The 19,619-nt window shown below is 37.0% G+C and overlaps 2 protein-coding genes across 4 annotated transcripts in view; both read right to left on the reverse strand.

The window, feature by feature from the left end:
* prkdc (protein kinase, DNA-activated, catalytic subunit) overlaps positions 1-3,159 on the reverse strand; it is a 35,868-nt gene extending 32,709 nt beyond the window's left edge. For all 3 annotated transcript variants that reach the window (XM_016280013.1, XM_016280014.1, XM_016280015.1), the window contains exons 1-12: positions 2,878-3,159; positions 2,480-2,556; positions 2,272-2,376; positions 2,066-2,140; positions 1,753-1,861; positions 1,459-1,571; positions 1,283-1,382; positions 1,143-1,198; positions 1,006-1,036; positions 760-917; positions 496-642; positions 197-361 (exon numbers count right to left, since the gene is read on the reverse strand). In XM_016280013.1, the coding sequence (XP_016135499.1) occupies positions 197-361; positions 496-642; positions 760-917; positions 1,006-1,036; positions 1,143-1,198; positions 1,283-1,382; positions 1,459-1,571; positions 1,753-1,861; positions 2,066-2,140; positions 2,272-2,376; positions 2,480-2,556; positions 2,878-3,043 (1,302 nt within the window). In that variant the 5' untranslated portion in view covers positions 3,044-3,159. The remainder of the gene's footprint in view (positions 1-196; positions 362-495; positions 643-759; positions 918-1,005; positions 1,037-1,142; positions 1,199-1,282; positions 1,383-1,458; positions 1,572-1,752; positions 1,862-2,065; positions 2,141-2,271; positions 2,377-2,479; positions 2,557-2,877) is intronic.
* Positions 3,160-5,387: 2,228 nt separating this feature from the next.
* Positions 5,388-19,529, reverse strand: abcf2b (ATP-binding cassette, sub-family F (GCN20), member 2b). The gene is given in 17 exon segments (XM_071582397.1): positions 5,388-5,455; positions 5,670-5,732; positions 5,964-6,051; positions 10,363-10,491; positions 10,742-10,800; positions 10,892-10,982; positions 11,642-11,676; positions 11,679-11,724; positions 14,448-14,564; positions 14,708-14,803; positions 15,354-15,449; positions 16,558-16,577; positions 17,326-17,469; positions 18,246-18,383; positions 18,386-18,451; positions 18,609-18,764; positions 19,395-19,529. Coding segments are annotated over 14 exon segments (1,224 nt in total). The 5' UTR covers positions 18,763-18,764; positions 19,395-19,529; the 3' UTR covers positions 5,388-5,455; positions 5,670-5,732; positions 5,964-6,018.
* Between the last annotated feature and the right edge of the window lie 90 nt (positions 19,530-19,619).

Raw genomic sequence — 19,619 nt, forward strand, 5'->3', positions numbered from 1 at the left:
CTACGATATGAGACACTTGAAACTAAATTTTTGGTGTCTTAAAATGCTGACCAGACCTATTAGGTGTAGTAGCATAGAACAGAGGACTAAAAACCGACCAACATACTGAATGTTTATTTGAAAAGCCAATTTATCAACATTTTTAATGGATTAGATCGAGCACTGCACAGCTCACAGTAAAGGAGATTTATCATACCCGGTCAAGGTGTACCAGAACACTAGCTATGGAGTCGAGGAAGCTTGGCAGCTGGTAGACATTGTCATCATCCCGGTCAGTCTCAGTCAGATACATCTGCTTACACCTCTGAATCAGCTCTGTATACATCAGATCTACATCCTGAGGACACACCACCTTACACGGCTAAAGGCAAACAAACACAGAGAATTTTAAAACTAGAAACACAAAATAGAAAACTAGAATAGTGCAATATAATTTGACTTCCTGAGAGACACTGATTATATACTATTGTTACTATTCTGTTAAAATGTACAAACTGCAGCAAACAGGCCATATCCTCTGATAGCAATGGACAGTTCTCTATTAGTGGATTCCATGGTCCTGATGATAGCACAGAACTTCAGCATGAAGTACTTCAGCTTGCTCTTGTGCAACTCAATGTTCTCTGCCACAAGAGTGGCCACCTTTATGACAGTGAGAGGAAAAGTTTGACAAGATGTCATCATAACCAAGTTAAACATCCCGCAAAAAAAGAGAAAAGAAAACATTTATACATTGAATAATTAATAAACAGAAAATACCTGTTTTAGGAAAGACTCTAGTGCTGTGTAACTACTCTTTTTCAGCTCTACATTTATATGTCCACAAAGTTTGGACATAACATCAAAGATAGACATATAATGATCCATGAGACAACTGCCGAACTGGCTGGAATGCTTAGCAAACAGTTTGAGACCGGCTGTCAAGAGTAAAAAAACAAAACAATGAATAAGCTAAACATGGGATGCACTGCATAAAATCACATGACAATATCAAATTCCACTCACCAAAGATGACTGCATATCGTTTCATATCAGTCTAGAGATGCAAAGGAAGAAGAAATGTATGTATTTGGGAGCCCTGAACAGAAAATGTGACATGCACTACACAAAAAGGATAAACTAACAACATTTATTAATCCTACCTGTGGACAGATTGCCTTCAGCGCATAATCAAATATTTCTTTTGACGTAACTGGGTCTGTTTAAAGAAAAGCAGTGAGCATATTCATTCAGTAACAGTAGGATAAGACCAGTTCAGGATGGTAAATCTACACATGCCAACCTTCTTCCATTGATTTGGTGAAGTTCACCATCAGAGCTGTGATTCCTTTCAGGCATCCAGCAACAACAGGAAGTTTTGGTTCCTTTGTAGTAGATGTCATCTGAAAACCATTGATTTTAGCACTTCTATACATGCATTTAAGATCACTTTTCCATATGCGGATAGGACGTCTTTACCTGTCCTTTCAGTTCACCCAGGTAGGCCTTGTAGAGTTTGTCAGAGTTGTTGACCATCTCACTGGGGTGTACTTCACCAAGCACTCCAAGAAGTTCATAAATGCAACCCAGTACTGTTGGTAGGGAATTTTGTATTTCAACAACCCATACAGTATGTGCTAGCGTTTTTGTTTGTATTCTGACATGCAACTAAAAATACATCATAACACGTCTTTTTAAAATGACTAATGACAACGGCAACATATTTTTGCTATAACAGAAAATTAAATAAGACAATAATTAGCCTCAACTTGCCTGTATCAGGTATCTTACTCTTCTGAGATAACTCTCCGTAAAATTTGTTGAACATATCACCAACTTTGAGATCCTGGGTGATGCTGGAGACTTTTGTGAGATACAGTATCTAGAGAGATTTGTGGGATGTGTTAACATTATTTGTCTGTAAATATCAAAATATGTCATTAGCACAGGTTCTCTGTCTCCAAGTCAAAGGTATAATGGCATTTAAAGAAAATCTTTCTCCTTGCAGACCTTAAGTCAATTGGCTACAAGTCTAAGTTAAGTCTCAAGTGCAAGTTACAGCACACGGTAGATCAACAGAACTTACTTTGATTAGAAGATCTAAAGCAGGGATTCGGCACTTTGCAGCTTTGTCCTTTGTGTAGACAACAATACAAATGTCCTATCCATGCAGAGAAAATAAGTTAGTGTTACAAATGTGATATGTAATTTTAGTCAACCTTTAAATAGCACATTAAAACGTGACACCAAACCAGAAAGAAATCTGCCAACTACTGTTTCAATGTACTGTACCTTAAGTTCGACTGCATAGTTCTTCTCCCATCCTCGGACAGTGACTGAGATTCTCTCCAGAAATGTCCCTAAAAAATTTAGAATGTCCACTCTTGTATCCCGCAGCTGTGGAGAAACCTTTTTTTTAATAACTTTATAATAAATGTGTATTATGTCAGGAAGATTTACCATATATCATTACTAGAATTTGCCTGTAAATACCTCTTACCATTTCATTAGAGAGAGACTTCCGGAGAAAGCTAAGCAATCCCTCTTCCTTTGCAAAAAGCAAAGATGTCTGTAAAACTGAAAATATATTGATATTTCAAGATCAACTTTACTGTTTACTGTATACACATACCTATATACATCAATGGTGATTTTATATGCACACTTTTTTGTGGTGAAGGACAGCGCTGTTATTTTCAGCTAAAAGGTGATTTTTACTTTAGGTTACATCTTTATACGAGTTTATGTGCATGCAGCTGCCCATCCTAGATCATAAATGAACCGAGATAACATGCGCCCCTGTAATCTTATTTTGCTTAACTATCCATAAAAGTAATGAATGATAACTATATTTTGCATAAACACAACGCAATGCTTTTTGCATGAAGAAGTTCTTACCCAGTTCATTCTCATTCTTAGTTATCAAGCATTCCTGCCCCAAGTCTCCAATAATGTCATGGCAGACTATAGCAGCATTCCTGCTCTCTGTGTCTCCAAGGAACGAATGAAGCTTTAGGAGATAACCCTGGATCCCTCCAACAGTGGAAGTATCAGAAGACATCATTTGTCTCTGTTGCTTACATCAGAAACGAATAAAAGTTGACAAAGAGCTTATGTAAATCAAGTGAGTTTGCGTCAAGGCGGCAAAACAGAACAACACAACCACTTGAACGCGCTCGCGCTCACTTCCTGCTTGAACCGCACGTCACTCTGGAAGAACAAGAACTCATGTAACCGCTTGATGACGCTGTTTGCTCGCCATCAGATTCTGTTCCCGCCCTCTGCTGCTTCTGCAGAATATTCTCGGCCTCAGAGTAATAACTCTACATCTGTCTGTACACGGTGCAGAATTGTTTTGAAGCTTTTGAGCAAACCAGTGCACATCATTTGGGCCCAGCACATAACTAGCAAGTGACAATGACAGCCTTGCTTTATTTGACTGCATTCTAAGCTTTAGAGAAGTCTTGCCAAGCTAGTACTGCAAATGCTGGAAAACTCTAAACCCTGTACTTTAACTCTATACTATCTACAGTGCATTAAAAAAAACCTTCTTAACCTTATAGTGCCTATAGTGCAAAAATAATCCTACCTTACCCCATACTATTAGTGCAAAAAATAACCCTACAGAATCTACTATCTACAATGAAAAAATAAGCTTACTTAACCCTATACTATACTATCAGAACAAAAATAATCCCACCTAGAACTGTAATATGTAAAGTGAAAAAAAATAATAACTCGACCTAACTCTATATTCCAGGGGTCACCAGACTCGGTCCTGCAGAGTTTAGCTCCAACCCTAATTAAACACACCTGAAGCAGCTAATAAAAGGTCTTACTAGGTATACTTGAAACTGTCCCTGCGTCCCAATGCGCATACTATCCACCCTAACTGCCCTAAATAGTATTGAAAAGTACTATCACCTAGAATTTAAGATGGATGGTATGCACATTGGGACGCAGGCTTTGTGTTGAGGCAAGTTGGAGCTAAACTCTGCCGAACACCGTCCCTCCAGGATCAGGTTTGTTTGGTAACCCCTGGTATACTCTCTACAGTGCAAAAAATAACCCTACCTCACCCTACACTTCAGTGCAAAAAATAACTATACTTAGCCCCATCTATGGATTTTGTTTTGTATTTATTATTCTTGTTAGTTGGATTGGTAGAAACTCCATCAATCTATCTATCTATCTATCACCAGAGCAGGGGTAGGCAAGTTCGGTCCTAAAGAGCCGCAGTCCTGCAGAGTTCAGCTCCAACCCTGAAAACAAAACTCACCTGCCTATAGCCTTAGTAATCCTGAAGACATTGATTAGCTTGTTCAGGTGTGTTTGATTAGGGTTGGAGCTGAACTCTGCAGGACTGCGGCTCTCTAGGACCGAACTTGCCTACCCCTGCACCAGAGGGACATATTTACATTCTGAGACAAAAAGGGGCAGTTTATGATCAAGAACGAAAGTGTATGATAAAGAATTTGGTAAAGGTGAAGATTTGAAATTATTCATAAGATTAAACTTAATAATAATACTGCTGATATAACAAATGAATTATTTATAGGGATGGTTAATGCAAAGACATTACTCAGTAGGAGCTGGTTTTACAGTAGAGTTAGAGTGGGTTTCAGTATAAAACATCTGACTGCTTAAGAACATGTATTTCGAGGCAGTTAAGATAATGACTTAAATGCTGGTTAAATTAACATTAAATTCAACAAAACATTATTACTTATTACTACTCATGTAATTACTCAAATTCTCCAATAGTCTGCAGTAGATGTTGGTCCATGAAAAGATGTGAGAAAGTTTGGAGTGAATGGACTAAAGGTAGTGAAATAGTCTATTATTTCCAAGCATTCACTGTCACCCGAGCAAGATAATGCATGATAAACAGTACAACCGTGATCTTATATATGGGTTATGGTTATATTTATTGTGCACTGTATTCAAATCTGTTTCTGCTAATAATTCCAGATGCATGCGTATTCTTAATATTTCCTGTATAATTACACAAATAGCCTTCAGAAAAAATGACATTGTCATTTTTAACTTTTTTTATATTTTATTTTATTCTCTGAATCTGAAGAGAAATTAAACAATGAATATCCTTAGATTTTTTTTTTTATTGAATATGTTTTTTGTTTGCATCTAACATTTTAATTCATTACTTAATTCTACAAAATGTAATAGTACGGCCAACAATGATTCCAAGATAAAAACAAAAATGTTTAATAGAGACAGGCAGTGAGAAAATTGGTCCACAAGTTCTTCTAGTCATCTTGGCTTCAATCGTCTTGGCTCTTTCTCGCGAACAACTTCAGAAAAAAATAATACACATGAATTATTTGACCTCAAATGTATTTGCTTAGATGATAATAAGTGGAGAGAGAGAATTGAAAATGGAGAATTGCCTGCTTTAGTCTTTCATCTCCTGAAACGAATGGCTTCTCCACAGCTGTGTCATCACCGGATCCAGATCCTGACAGATCCATTTCCACCAGTGGTTAATAATGATTAATTAAAGCAGAGAAATCAAATGCTGTGTTCTGCTTTACAACTCAGAACACAGTAGCCTGGATCAAACATTTACTCAAAAAAATCTTGAAATAAAAATTTCAAGTAAAATAATTTCAAATAAATGATCTAAAGGGTATGAGATTATCTGACATGGCTGGACACAGTAGGGACATCACCTCATGAAACTTAAAACCCCTCAATCCCTCATCATGAAATGCCAACATATGGGATCCAGGAAACTGAGAGGAAAAAATATCAAGAAAAAAATATCTTAAACATAAACATGTTTAATAAGGAGCATTACTACTAAGTTCATTTTCATAAACATTTGTCATGTTTTGTTTGACTCTCAGCAAACTGAGAGAAACAAAAGAAAACTGAATTATGTTCATAATTTGTTTTTAGAATGTTTATTTGAAAAATGTTGAAGTAAGGATCTTTTGCCAACAAGTAAGAATTATTAGTATTACCTGCATTATATTAGGTCCTGTGATGAATGACTCCTCCATCTGAACTGGGGCTTCATCACCAGACTTGACCTGTTGTTATCCCAGATGGCTAATTAAAACAGAAATCAAAGCTGTGTTCCGGCTTTAGAATGTGGTAAAAAGTGTAGAGAAATGGAATTGTATTCATTCAGTCTGCAAACTCTTGGATTCAAGTTAATATATTTATTAATCTGACTGCCAACTGTGGATGTAGATACTGTAAGAGTATCAAAACATACGTCTTATCTCAAATATCTGCAAGAGCAAGAGTGCCGACTGTATTCATTCATCAAAGATTTACATTATTAAGCAACCAGACTACAAAAAAGAACAAAAACTTAATATATTTAGTACTCAAAACCATAAATGTCCAAGACGCAAAATCAGTGAGCAAACCATTTTGATTTAAAAAACACCAAATTGCAATACTTTACTTTTGCAATAAATTTGTGTTAATTTAACTCACTAATATTCTGTCATCTCTGTTGCAAGTAAGCTACACTGTATTGCAGCTCAAGAGGAAAATAATTTTTGTATAATATTGCTATGTGTAGGTGCTCATCTTACCCATGAATCATTCATATGACACATGGCTCCTTGTACAAGGATGAGAATTAAGAGGCTTTTGACTCCTGTCAAACTTTTGGTTTCCTTAATTGTTAAAAGATGGAAGTAAATCAATACTAGAGACATCTGCTGCTGCAAAGTGTGGAAGCAATATTTATCTTGTAGCCATTAAGATTTAATCTAATATAGTCCAATTTATTTACTGCATTACAGTGAAAATGAAGTATGTGCCCAAGGACAAATATGTTGCATGTTTTTGTTTTATAAGAACGTATTTTTAGATATGCTCTTATAAAACAATGTACATGTATTGAGAGCACGTCAAAGTGGTAGTAGTAGCAAATAAGTCACTTGGTGATCATAGTTTTCATCTCACTGAATCCCAAACATATAGTCTAAAAGCTTTGGCAAAGCCAGTGTAGACATTGCCGTTTGTGTGGATGGGAGGATAATACAAATCACCCTCACCCTCCCAACCCACAGTATAAACTAAGAAATGAACCTTAAAGGGAAACAGACTGAGTGCTATAGAAAGATAGAGACAAGAGATGCAGATGTGCAACCACAAGACTGGAGACAGTTGAACATCTGCACGTTTACCTGCCTAAACAGGAAGGATGTTCCTAGAAGGAGGGTCTTATCAGATTTAGCGAAGAAAATCGGTTGCACTTTATTTCACAGCATCCTTGTTACAGTGTAATTGTACTGAGTATTATTGATTAACCACACACACTTATTACGGGATTAGAGTTTTGTTTAGGATTATTGCATGTAATTATGCATAATTTACTCGTTACTATAGTAAGTACATGTAATGTGTAACAAGGACACTATAAAAGATGTAGCCAGTGTAGACATTGCCGTTTGTGTGGATGGGAGGATAATACAAATCACCCTCACCCTCCCAACCCACAGTATAAACTAAGAAATGAACCTTAAAGGGAAACAGACTGAGTGCTATAGAAAGATAGAGACAAGAGATGCAGATGTGCAACCACAAGACTGGAGACAGTTGAACATCTGCACGTTTACCTGCCTAAACAGGAAGGATGTTCCTAGAAGGAGGGTCTTATCAGATTTAGCGAAGAAAATCGGTTGCACTTTATTTCACAGCATCCTTGTTACAGTGTAATTGTACTGAGTATTATTGATTAACCACACACACTTATTACGGGATTAGAGTTTTGTTTAGGATTATTGCATGTAATTATGCATAATTTACTCGTTACTATAGTAAGTACATGTAATGTGTAACAAGGACACTATAAAAGAAAGAAAAAAAGAAAAAGAAAAAAGTGTCCCCGAAATACAGTGTGGGCTGGAACATTTCTCAACCACTGGAACCTGCATGACTTGATATATATGCTGTTCACTAGAACTCATAAATGTACCTCATTGTGAAACATGGACATGTTTGTGTATTTGCATATTTGCATGTAGGCGACTGTGAGAAACTATTTAAAAATGATCACAACACAGTTTTGCCTAATGTGAGCTCCTCTTGCACTAACAGTTAAAAAACAATGTTAAGTCCTCCAGCAGCACCCTTTGTTGTTCCAAGTGGATATGTATTCACATGGATGCATTATTGACAGATTACACTGTTTAGTTTAAAATGGTATTTTATGTGTCTACATTCATTATTTTGGATACTGTGCATTATGATTTGATGTGGGATATTCTGAAAATTGTTTTCTGCATACTTTGATGTTCTACTGTTCCACACCAACGTAATTGAATCTATTTATTCCAATAAATCATTATTGCCTTTACAGTTTTAAATAAAACAGATGTGCTGATGCTGGGAAATCTGAGAGGTACATTAAGAAATATAAGACATGGGAACGCTTTAACGATTGCCCTTGAGGAAGTTGTCAACACTAGATGACAGTACAATGGAATGCAATCCACATCAACAGCTGGGAAATTGGGGTTCATTGTCCTAAAATTCCTGGGAAAGAGAGGAGGGTAATCAATCCATGGTGGAAAAGTTTGTCTGTCCTGCTCAAGGGATTTTATATATCACGAGTCTGTTTGTCAATTTTTTATTTCAAGTGCTCCTTGTAAGCCAAAATGTCCCCGTTCTATTTGGTGATGGTCTGCTTTTCACACACCCAAATTTCCTGAGCCACCTCTATAGAATGAGATGGAAAAGTCATCATCACACAATCCAGATCACAGACATCTAGGGCCTGTTTACATCTGGTCATTTCATGCGTTTTCACTGATCGGATATCTATTTGATTTGTTAAAACGTTTCCATTTACACTTGGCCACATAAATGTGTTGTCGCAAAACGGATATAAATCCGATCTTCAATTCCCGCGCTATATTTAAATTTAGCGGAGTTCACGTCAACGACATCAAAAGATAAGCGCTGCATTTGATTAATTATCAGCTCATTTCAAGATCACAGCCCGCAATAGGAGAGCGCGCGGCATCAGCACTGGAAAGATAAGTTTGTCTTACTACTTTAATGAAGATGATTGTGTGTTGAGCGTCTGCAAATGACTTTGTTTCATTCGCGGCAGTTTGAGCGTCAACTTGCTGAAGAGATGCTCAGCTATGCTTGTTACATTAGCGCAGTCATATCTGATTATAATGCCATAAAGTCATAAAATACGTTTATTATTTTAACATTTTGGGAGGAGTAAAATTTACATATGTGGTTTCAACAATTTACACTTGCCCAGTTTCGTCTGGAATGCGTCCCAGACCTCCTCCTGAAGTGGTTTGAGCGATCGGATTTATATCCGTCTTGAATGTGTTTCCTAATTAACAGAACGTTTTTCCTAATTAATTCTTCTGCTGTGCAAATACATCTTTACAACTTTACATTTTAACCAAAATTGCGGTTTCTATGCTTTTTGTTTATAGTTGGAATCTCTGTAAGTCAGTACTGCCATCTAAAAAATAGGGGTGTGAATCTTCACTGGTTTCACGATTCAATTCAATTACGATTATCATGTCAACGATTTGATTCAACTCAATATCATGATGCGTCACATTCTCAATTTTCAATATTACTGCACATGGCTACATTTTCATATACAATTCATATCAAATTTATTTTGTGCAAATTTTACTTAATTTTTCGTAAATTAAATTATATAAGCAGGCTACTTTTTAAAATAATTACTTATTTTAAGAATAAGTGTTCTTTAAATAGGCTATCCGAAAGTTTACAGACAATCATAGTTATGGTTTTTTCTTTTTTCCTCAGCATTATTGCTGATTGATTATTACTGATGAGATCACATACAGTGGCAGCTTTAACAGGCTGCACTCACACCGATTCACACTAATGCGCATTTCTATTTCGATATATCGGATGTTTTGTCCTGTTCTGAAAACATAACGGACTGTGTTTTCATCAGTTTCGTATAAAAGTATTAGGAGATGCAAGTGCATTTAACCGCAGCTGCGATCGAGCTTCAGGACATCAAACATGAAGCACACGTGAAAGTCTCTCAGTACGTAAGTTTCGTGCATCTTATACATACTGCATTCCAAACAGCATAAATGAAAGCATATTTTAAGTAAAATACTGAAATAACGGCGGGTGGAAGCACGTGTCTCACAGCACATATTCTGTGCAATGAAGCCTGCCGCGATTGTCTCTAGCGCACACACGTGCCATGAGGGAAAAAACCATGCTCAGAATCGATTCAGAATCGTTGAAGAGAGAATCGCGATGCATCGGAGAATCGATTTTTTCTCCCACCCTTACGTAGTATGCTATATTGTCTGGCTTTCAAAATAATGCAGAACTCATGTTAACACCCTTACACATTAAACACAGCCACAGACATACCTGCTGCTTCCCTGTCAGGCCGTAGCGTCCAATGATCTTCCTCATCTCCTCCATCTCTTTGATTTCTGGAAAACACTTCATCATGTACTCCAGAGGAGACAGGTCAAGCTCCAGCTGCTCAGTCAGATGCTGCAGGACAAACACAGCACAAGAGCAATTACAAACAATTGGCAATAACTTAAACGAACATGCTTATAATCAAATTATGAAGAAATGTGTAAATAATGTGACTACAAGTTTTATGCCTCAGAACCGTAACGACCATACATCTCTCCCTCTATATATACATATATATAACACGACTGTTGTGAAAATGGTTAGAATAACACAAGTAGCAAGACAACTAATCATCTGGACTGTATTTCTATGAAGACGGTACCTGGTGATACCAATCTTGACATGCGAGTGCTTTCTTATCATTCCATCTGTGGGGAGAAGCTATGAGAGACAAAAACACAGGCCAATGTATGTCAATGGCTTTAAAAGACTTTAACTCTCCAATCATATTCGCCTGTTTTTCATAACTGACCTCTCCCATCAGTAGCTGCCCCATTGGGACTCACAAGTGCAACTCTTGTGTCCAGGTCAATGCCAAACTCCAAATTCTTATAAATAAAATGCTGCAATAAAAAATATAAATAAAATAAAGAAGAAAACAAATGACTTTATGAAATATTTGCTTTTACCACTGTTATATTTTCTACTGTGCTTACAAGACCTCACCACTCTAAAAACCCATTCACACCAAGAACAATAACAATAACTATAAAGATAACTATAAAGACAACTACACTGATGGAAAATAACATTCTGTTTATTATAAGCGCACTGCAGTTTTGTCGCCTGACACTTTAAATGCTTGATCTCTGTAAAGTCAAGTGGATTCTAATTGCCTGTCAATGTTTTTATTTTTAGCTGGAAAAAATCGTTCTGAAAATGATTCAAAATAATATAATTCCTATTAATATTATAGTATTGTTATAGCTGTTACTGTTATATTATACTTGTGGCGTGGTCTTGACTAATCTTGTAAAACTAAACTGATTATTAAAACTTTATAGTTATCATTATAGTTATCCCCCTTTGTGAAAACAGCCCTTGATGCTTTGATGCTACTGTAAATGAGTGCATACCTAATTTAGACCAATACAATGTGACAACATATCACTGCATATGACAACACAAGAGAGCTGAAACAAAAATGAATATCCCAAACCAGGCAGTTTTGTGTAAATGTGATATCTGCAGTGATAGGCTGTTTGAAAAGCTGTGGACTCACTGTGTCACTGGAGTATCTGAAGCTGACATTCTGATAACAGGAGGGGGGATCTTCCCACAAGGAGGAAAATAAAACGACAAAGTCTGAAGGAGAAATGTGTGGTTAAAACTCTCTGATAAACATCTGACAGTGGCACCTATAGAGCCCAAGGGATAGCCCACCCTAAAATGAAGATTCTGTCATTAATTACTCACACATCTTCGGAACACAATTTAAGATATTTTTGATGAAATCCGAGAGCTTTCCCAGGCGAAAAAGTGCATTAAAATACACGTTATTTCAGTGCACTTCCATAATGTACTTAAAGTGCTCTATGTTCATGCACTAATTTTGAACTTAATATACAAAAACAAATTATTTTGTATTTCTTAAGATAATCTTAAGAACATCTAAGTGTACTCAACGGTGCTATTTTGAGACACCATGAAGAACTAAAATGAGCTTTTAAAGGCACAATATGTAATTTTCGCCACTAGAGTGCACGTATTCAAAATAAACAAAGGCGTAGTTTGATGATGCGGTGACTGAGTGTGGAATCATGGGAGTTGCCGTCTTCATCCCCACAGCTGATGCAATCCGACGGGACTCAGGCAGAAATCATGTTCATGGATGAGCTAATGATTTATTAACGTAGTAGAATTAAGCAGGGTGAGGCTGAAAGCCGTCGAAGCGAAACGAGGCCGCTGAACGAGCGTGACACATGGCTCGAAAGCAGCGGAGCTTTTATTATGCCAGTTTACCGCTTCCGCTCCTTCCGGTCGTGCGTATGTGAAGCAGCGCTGTTTTATCATACTAGATACATTTGAAAGTTCTGTTATAATGCTACTCTGTGCGGTCGTCACCGGTCTATTAAAACGCACAACATATTAAAGCGTATTTGGTGTTTCCATGTTTTCTACAAAACAAAACCGGAAATCGAGGGGTTATGACGTCACTGGCAGGCGACACAATGACACTATTGACACGCTCCGTGTCACTAGTTAAAATTGCTTATTTCTCTGGATTTAAACATTCTTCGAAACATTTGGGATAATGTAAGTAACATAATATGTGCCTTTAACATAATATCTCTGCATTAAAAAATTTATTTAGTTACCACTTGTAGTACACTTGAACCCGTCTTTCATACACTTTTATATACTCATCATACATAGAAAATATAGACTTGTGAATTATTTAAAATATAATATATACAAAATGTGATTATAATGTATTGCCCACATATTTTTATACATTAAATAATTAATTTAAAATGTTTTGTAACTGTTAATATTCCCTTTATATGATATACTTAACTACATGTCAATGGTGTCTTTAAATAATCAAGTACACTATTTAAAGTGAATGTGGCCAAGTATGGTGACCCATACTCAGAATTAGTGCTCTGCATTTACCCATCCAAAGTGCACACACACAGCAGTGAACACACACAAACCGTGAACACACACCCAGAGCAGTGGGCAGCCATTTATGCTGCGGCGCCCGGGGAGCAGTTGGGGGTTCGGTGCCTTGCTCAAGGGCACCTCAGTCATGGTATTGAAGGTGGGAGAGAGTGCTGTACATTCACTCCCCCCACCTACAATCCCTGCCGGTACGAGACTCGAACCCACAACCTTTGGGTTATGAGTCCGACTCTCTAACCATTAGGCCACGACTTCCCCATATTTGTGCCATTAGTAGCACTTTTTCCACATTAAAAGTATAGCACTTTGAGTACTTTGCTAAAAGTATACTTTCTGTTAAATTGTGAATTTTAGTACACATTTAACGTTTGCCAAAAAAAAACTTTTAGAGTATTTATAGTTTATAACTTTTACAATTTTATTTAGCACAAACAAATAAGAATGTACTACAAATGTACTTGCTTGTCAGTATTTTTTTAGTGCATTCAAGTATACTTTATTTTTACCTGGGTTCTGATCCTGCATAGACAGCAACGCAACTGAAATGGCCCAGAAAGGTAGTAAGGACATCGGTAAAATAGTCTATGTGACATCAGTGGTTCAACCGTACTGTTATGAAGCTATAAGAATACTTTTTGTGCACAAAGAAAACAAAAATAGCGACTTTATTCAACAATTTCTTGTCTTCCATGTCATTCTCCGAAGGTCTTACGGGTTTGGAACAACATGAGGGGTGAGTAATTAATGACAGCATTTGGGTGAACTATCCCTTTAAGATGTTTATAGTTACTACAGCAAATGTCTGCTTCAGCCGGACTCACACTACAGGAGTTTTAGACCAATTTCTCCCTGATTTCTCCTCCCAAGAATCAGAGAAGAAAATTTGGTTGAGAACCTCGGTTGGTTCCGATGCTCAGCCCGGATTATCTGGTAACGTGATGCTAAGTGTGTACATGTTTAAGATTTGAGGGAAGAAAATCTTCGAAGATTCTCCTTATGTGTGTGCTGCAACCAGATTCCATAATCGCTTAGGATTAAAACTTCTGTAGTCTGAGCCCAGCTTTAGTAAAACCAGCAACTGTTGCTTCCTGTTGAAGAAATTACAGACAACCATTGTAAAAGAAATATCTTAGATTAGCTCTACATTATTGGGGAAATGTATTTTTTTTAACCAAACCACCAAACCTGTGTAAATCTGTTTTTCTTGTTTACATGGTTCTCACTATTCACCTCTTTTGTCTTGGTCATGGCATTGGTCAATTCAACAAAGTGATTTAGCAATTCTCAACTGATGCTTCATGATGATAACAGGTCTTGGGCAAGAGAAAATGGCATGCAGAAACACACAAATGTCCCACTGACCAGCTGCAGAGTGTGTGTTAATGAGTATTTGTGTGACAAACTTTGTTCACCACACGAGCTGTTAGGCCAGAGGCCACCATTTTCTACAGTGTTTTTTCTTTGCTCTGAGCCTGGCGAGCTAGCTTTGCAGATCCGTGACCAAAACAGGCAATATAGTTCTACAGGAGATGAGGGGAATAATTATAACATTATTTTTGCAATGACATACATATGGTGAACAGCAGCAGTGCAGAACAAGAGCTATGAAACAAAAAATAAAATTTAAAAAGAGCAATAAGGCCACAAGGCTACATTGTTTCACCTTCATATGAGCTATCTGGTCCTGCTTCCAGTTGTACCGCTTCATCTGGTTTTCCTCCAGCTCCTCCCTGGTCTTCACATATTGATCGTAGTTACCCTAAAAAACTAATTTTCATTACATACAGCATACACTGTTACCACTCTCATACCTTTGTTCCTTTAATATACTGTATGTGATGAGTGTGCTAATAAACCAGACTCAGGATCAGCAACAGTTCATACTTAGCAACAGTAATAAAAGCATCATATTTCAGGCCTTTTAAGGCTAGACCAGGAAGGTTTTTTAAGGATAACAAAGCTTTTGCATACAACTTCTGTGAGTTGGATGCACTTGCACATTTTCAAAGCTATGACATTACGTATCATACCTATGTCATAATTTTTATCATCACCCTCATGTCGCTCCAAACCTACATGACTTTTGGAACATAAAAGATATTTTGATTTGATTTGATTAAAAAAAAAAACTAAAAAACAACAGACATAAAGATCATACAGATTTGGAGCAATATGAGGGAGAGTAAATGATGACAGAATTTTTTTTCTCTTTTTCATTTTGGGTGAACTATCCCTCACTGCTTTCAACAGATTCTCTGCCTACAACATTGTAGTCAAAAAACTCCTGAACATTGTGCTACAGCACTCACAGTTTAGTACTTGAGCTTCCTCTGGTGGAGATGAATGATGTTTGTGCAGACATCATTGAGAAAGTCTTGAGAATGTGAGAGGAGTACAAGAATTTGCTGAAAAGAAAAAAAAACAATTATATTAAAAAATCTGTTAACTATAAGAATCGTATGGACAATTCCTTGTTTTCAAAAAAATTATTGTTTGTCGACTTAAACTACAATTCCTACGCATTTGTGTTACATGAAATTCTTTGACATTTAGTTGTGTTTCTGTGCATGACAATTTCCATCTCATTTGATTACTGGTGTACTAGAAAATCTAATAAACACTGAAGACAGGAGACAGGAGCATGGACTTGCCTACAAAGAGTGTTCAAGAATATTCTCATTCATGGATCCCCCTAACCTCTCATTATACAATCCCATTTCCTTCACTCAAAGTTTTGTAAAATGCAGTAAAAATATAATCTGTGATTTATTAATTCTCTTTAACCTTTATTTAATTGACAAAGAAACTACAAAGAAAAAGATTGAATGTTTTCACTTGCCTAATTGTATTTTGTTTATGTAATATAAAAAATGTTTTATTATATGGGCTGCAACAAAATCCCAAAAATTGCAACAGAGGCAAAATAAAAGTGAAAAGTAAAAAACAAACAAACAAAAAAAGCACCACCAAACACCACGGTTTGTCTTTATAAGCTTGGCTTATGAATTTGTGCTGAATTTCATGTGAGAATTGTCAAACCATTCAAAAATAACATTTCTCAGAATTGCACATAATTTAGGTCTTTCACCATCTACCATACTGTACAAACTGTTGTCACTTTACACAGTCTGTTACTGCATCAAGAAATGCAACTTGAAACATGGGTGACTTGCATATGCGTGAAGGTACCACTGAGGCTGAGGTATATATCGTGATTGTACAGAGACATATGCTACCATCAAAATTATGTATTTTCCTGGGAAAAGAGCAAGGCAATGCCAGGCCTCATTCTACTTGTGCAACAACAGTGTGGTTTCGTAGACATATGTCGAGAATGATGATAAGCTTTGGCCATTTTTACTCTATATGGATTATCTAACAGCAGAAATAAATGTGACAACAGCAAGTCAGTGCTTGTAGCTGATAGGCTATTTTACTCATGTTCTGTGTCTCTCTGTAAAAATTAATGGCACAGTTTTGTCTGATACACAAACTCCAACACACGACACTCACGGTGATTTCAGCATCGACATCTCAATACATGAGAACATGAACACATGAACTTCATCTCCAAGGCAGCTCTGAGAGTCACTTCACAAGCTGTGCACCTTTTATTTTGACAAAAACTACTGTAAAACTGAAAGTAAAACTTAAAAACCTTCATGATAACTAAATAAAGCCAGTTTAACTTGAAGAAATTATGACAGAAATATATTACTATTGTACACTCTCAAGTAATAATAATAATATTTTTAAGAAAAATAATACAACCAAAGTATTTTTCATTTTCATTTTCATCAATTTTATTAATAGATATTTAATTTATAATAATTTGTATGTTGTAGATTAATTCAATTAATTTCCTTACATGTTAAAAGATTGATTAAATTATTAAAGTTTTATTAATTTAATTTGAAATGAACCATAAAACTGTAACGAGGCGTCAACAGAGTGAGGATCCATCTGCAGCTTTATTGAAATTGTAGTCAACAGACAAAGTCAAACACCAGCAAACACAACAGTAGAAAAGCCAAATCGTTATCCAGGGATGTGCAAAGGGTCGGGGCAGGCAGCAAACAATCAGTAGTCAATGAAACAATAGCAAGAGTTTGGGGGCAGGCGGCTGGCAATCAGAAGGAGAGAAACAGTCCAAGGTAATACACACAGAGAGGCCAGACACGGAAAGAAATGCTCAGAAATGTACACCGGGGCAATACAAGACTTTGCAATGAGGGAGCGTCTGAGAGCTGTTTAAATAGTCCACTAATGAGAGTCAGGTGCAGGAGCAATCAGAGCCAGGTATGTGAGCGTGCTGCGTGCGTGCGTGCGTGTGTGCGTGTGTGTGTGTGTGTGTGTAGTCCGGATTGAAGTTCAAAACTCGGGAGAGAGCTCCCTCTGGTGGTGAGCGGGAGGCACAGCGGGAGTCTCGTTTGTGACAAAAACACAGAATCCAGAAAAATAAAATAAGATGGAAACCAGATTTTAGGGGAAAATAAAACAGACTTCACGGGGCACTTAACTAAAAGGTAGCTCTGTGGAGTTTAATTATGAGCCAACCAGTTATCTTTGCATTCATTCTCAAGGTCTAGCAAACATGTGTTAATAGTAAATTAATATTGTGATAAATATCAATATTGCATCATATGGAAAAAATATTGTTATGTTTTTGGCCATATCGCCCAGCCCTATGAAGAGAAGAATAAGATGAACACGCTGTCCACTGACTGTTGAGCAGGTGAATTCTTGTATAGGTCAAAAAGTCCTCTAGTAAAACTGCTGTATTTAGTATCCTCAGTTCAGAAGCAATTAAAAAGTGTGATTACAAGGAAAGGTGATGTAACACCTCTGTCCCAACTTTTATGGAGTGCATTGTAGTCATTAAAATCCAAATTAATTTACAAAATAATATTAAGTTGATATTACATTGGAGATCTTTTCTCTAAACCTTTGTCAGTTAAATAAAGGTTAAACCAGATTAACAAATTACAGATACTAGTTTTTTGCATTTTACAAAATGTTCCAAATAGTTTGAAAATGGTTTTATTTGTTCAAAAGATTTTTTTATGTTAATTAATAAGCTATTGCAAATACCATAAATACCACAAATCATATTAACTTTTAGACTCAGGTCTATGTGAAAATCTTGATGAAGCTTGAGAAGCAATGGATGTATCTTCCCCAATGTAACTTAACATCCATACCTGTGCCATTGAGGCCAATGAGACCGTAGCGCGGTCTGGAGTTGAGCTCCAGGCTTGTGTCACTCAGTAACCCTTGGCCATGAAAGGTGAGTGACAGACTGCTGATGTGAACATCAGTGCTGTTGGGGTGGGAGGCCACGTCACTGCCCGCGCCTCCATCTTACGCATCTCAAACTCATCCAGCTCCTTAGTCAGAGCAGCAATGTCTAAAGGGAAAAGTGAAAGATGCTACGTAGAAAAGTAAATTATGCATCATAGCTAAAGCTACAGGTATGTTTGCTGGTAAATTTGTCTGACTTGTGAGTGTGAACTGTTAAAATGTTTGCCCTCTTCTAACTTTAGGCATGATTTTAATAAACACACCTCCATTTGTCTCCCCGTTAGTTACTGCACCATTCACTTGGCCATCTTGAAGCTCTCCTTCTCCATTCACTTCATAATGCTTTTTCACACGCTGTCGAGTTTTGGCAGCTTCTTTCTTCTTTGCAGCCTTCTTCTTAGCAAGATCTGACGGCATGGCTGTGGAGTACAGTAATCTGTTGTTCAAAATGTGAAGCCACGTCTAACATGATAATATTTTCACACTCTTATGAACTCATAAATTACTGTTCCACTATACACAGATAAATGTGTCATTAACATGTCACACCGCTATTCATCCTAGACAGGCTAAACTAACTACTAAAAGAACAAAGTGAACCAACAACACTTTTGTAGAAAGCGCGACATCATCTATGCATTATATAATGACATCAAATAAACACCCTCGCAGTTTTAATAACCCAAATTAAACTCATATAGCTCTTATGACAAACCACCGGCATATGGCCTTGCTAGCTAATATAACGTTAGCGCTTTACTGACATCTCTATTTTGGAGTTTAAAGTTTTGTATATGTATAAAAATATTTACATTTACAGTCGTGTATGGCTTCATTTGTATCAGGGTTACACCTGGCATTGGTGACAGATTGAAGTGACAGCGTGAGGCGATCAGGGCCCTGCGTTCAGCTCAGATACAAACTGTACAAGCCGGATATTACCTCACTTACAGTATATTTATGTATCGCATACAATGTAAACGTAATGGTAGTTTCAAGGAAACACTGACAAACTGAAACAGAGTAAAATAGGTGCAGAATAGACGCACCTTTCTGAGAGGACCAAACACGCACCAGGCAGCAGCAGCGGCGGCGGCTCGCGCACCACTGACCGTATTTGGTGAAGAGCAGATCACCCACCGCCTGCTGGTCAGATGAGCCAAGCTTCACGTGCTGACCAATGCATGGTTAACTGCGTAGTACGGTAATAAAAACTGCTTATCGTGTCCTGAATAAAGGATTTTACTAGGAGTATGGCAGTGGTAAGATACTAG

Source organism: Sinocyclocheilus grahami, unplaced genomic scaffold, assembly GCF_001515645.1.
Source record: "Sinocyclocheilus grahami isolate Dianchi unplaced genomic scaffold, SAMN03320097.WGS_v1.1 scaffold136.1, whole genome shotgun sequence".
Classification (NCBI taxonomy): Eukaryota; Metazoa; Chordata; class Actinopteri; order Cypriniformes; family Cyprinidae; genus Sinocyclocheilus; species Sinocyclocheilus grahami.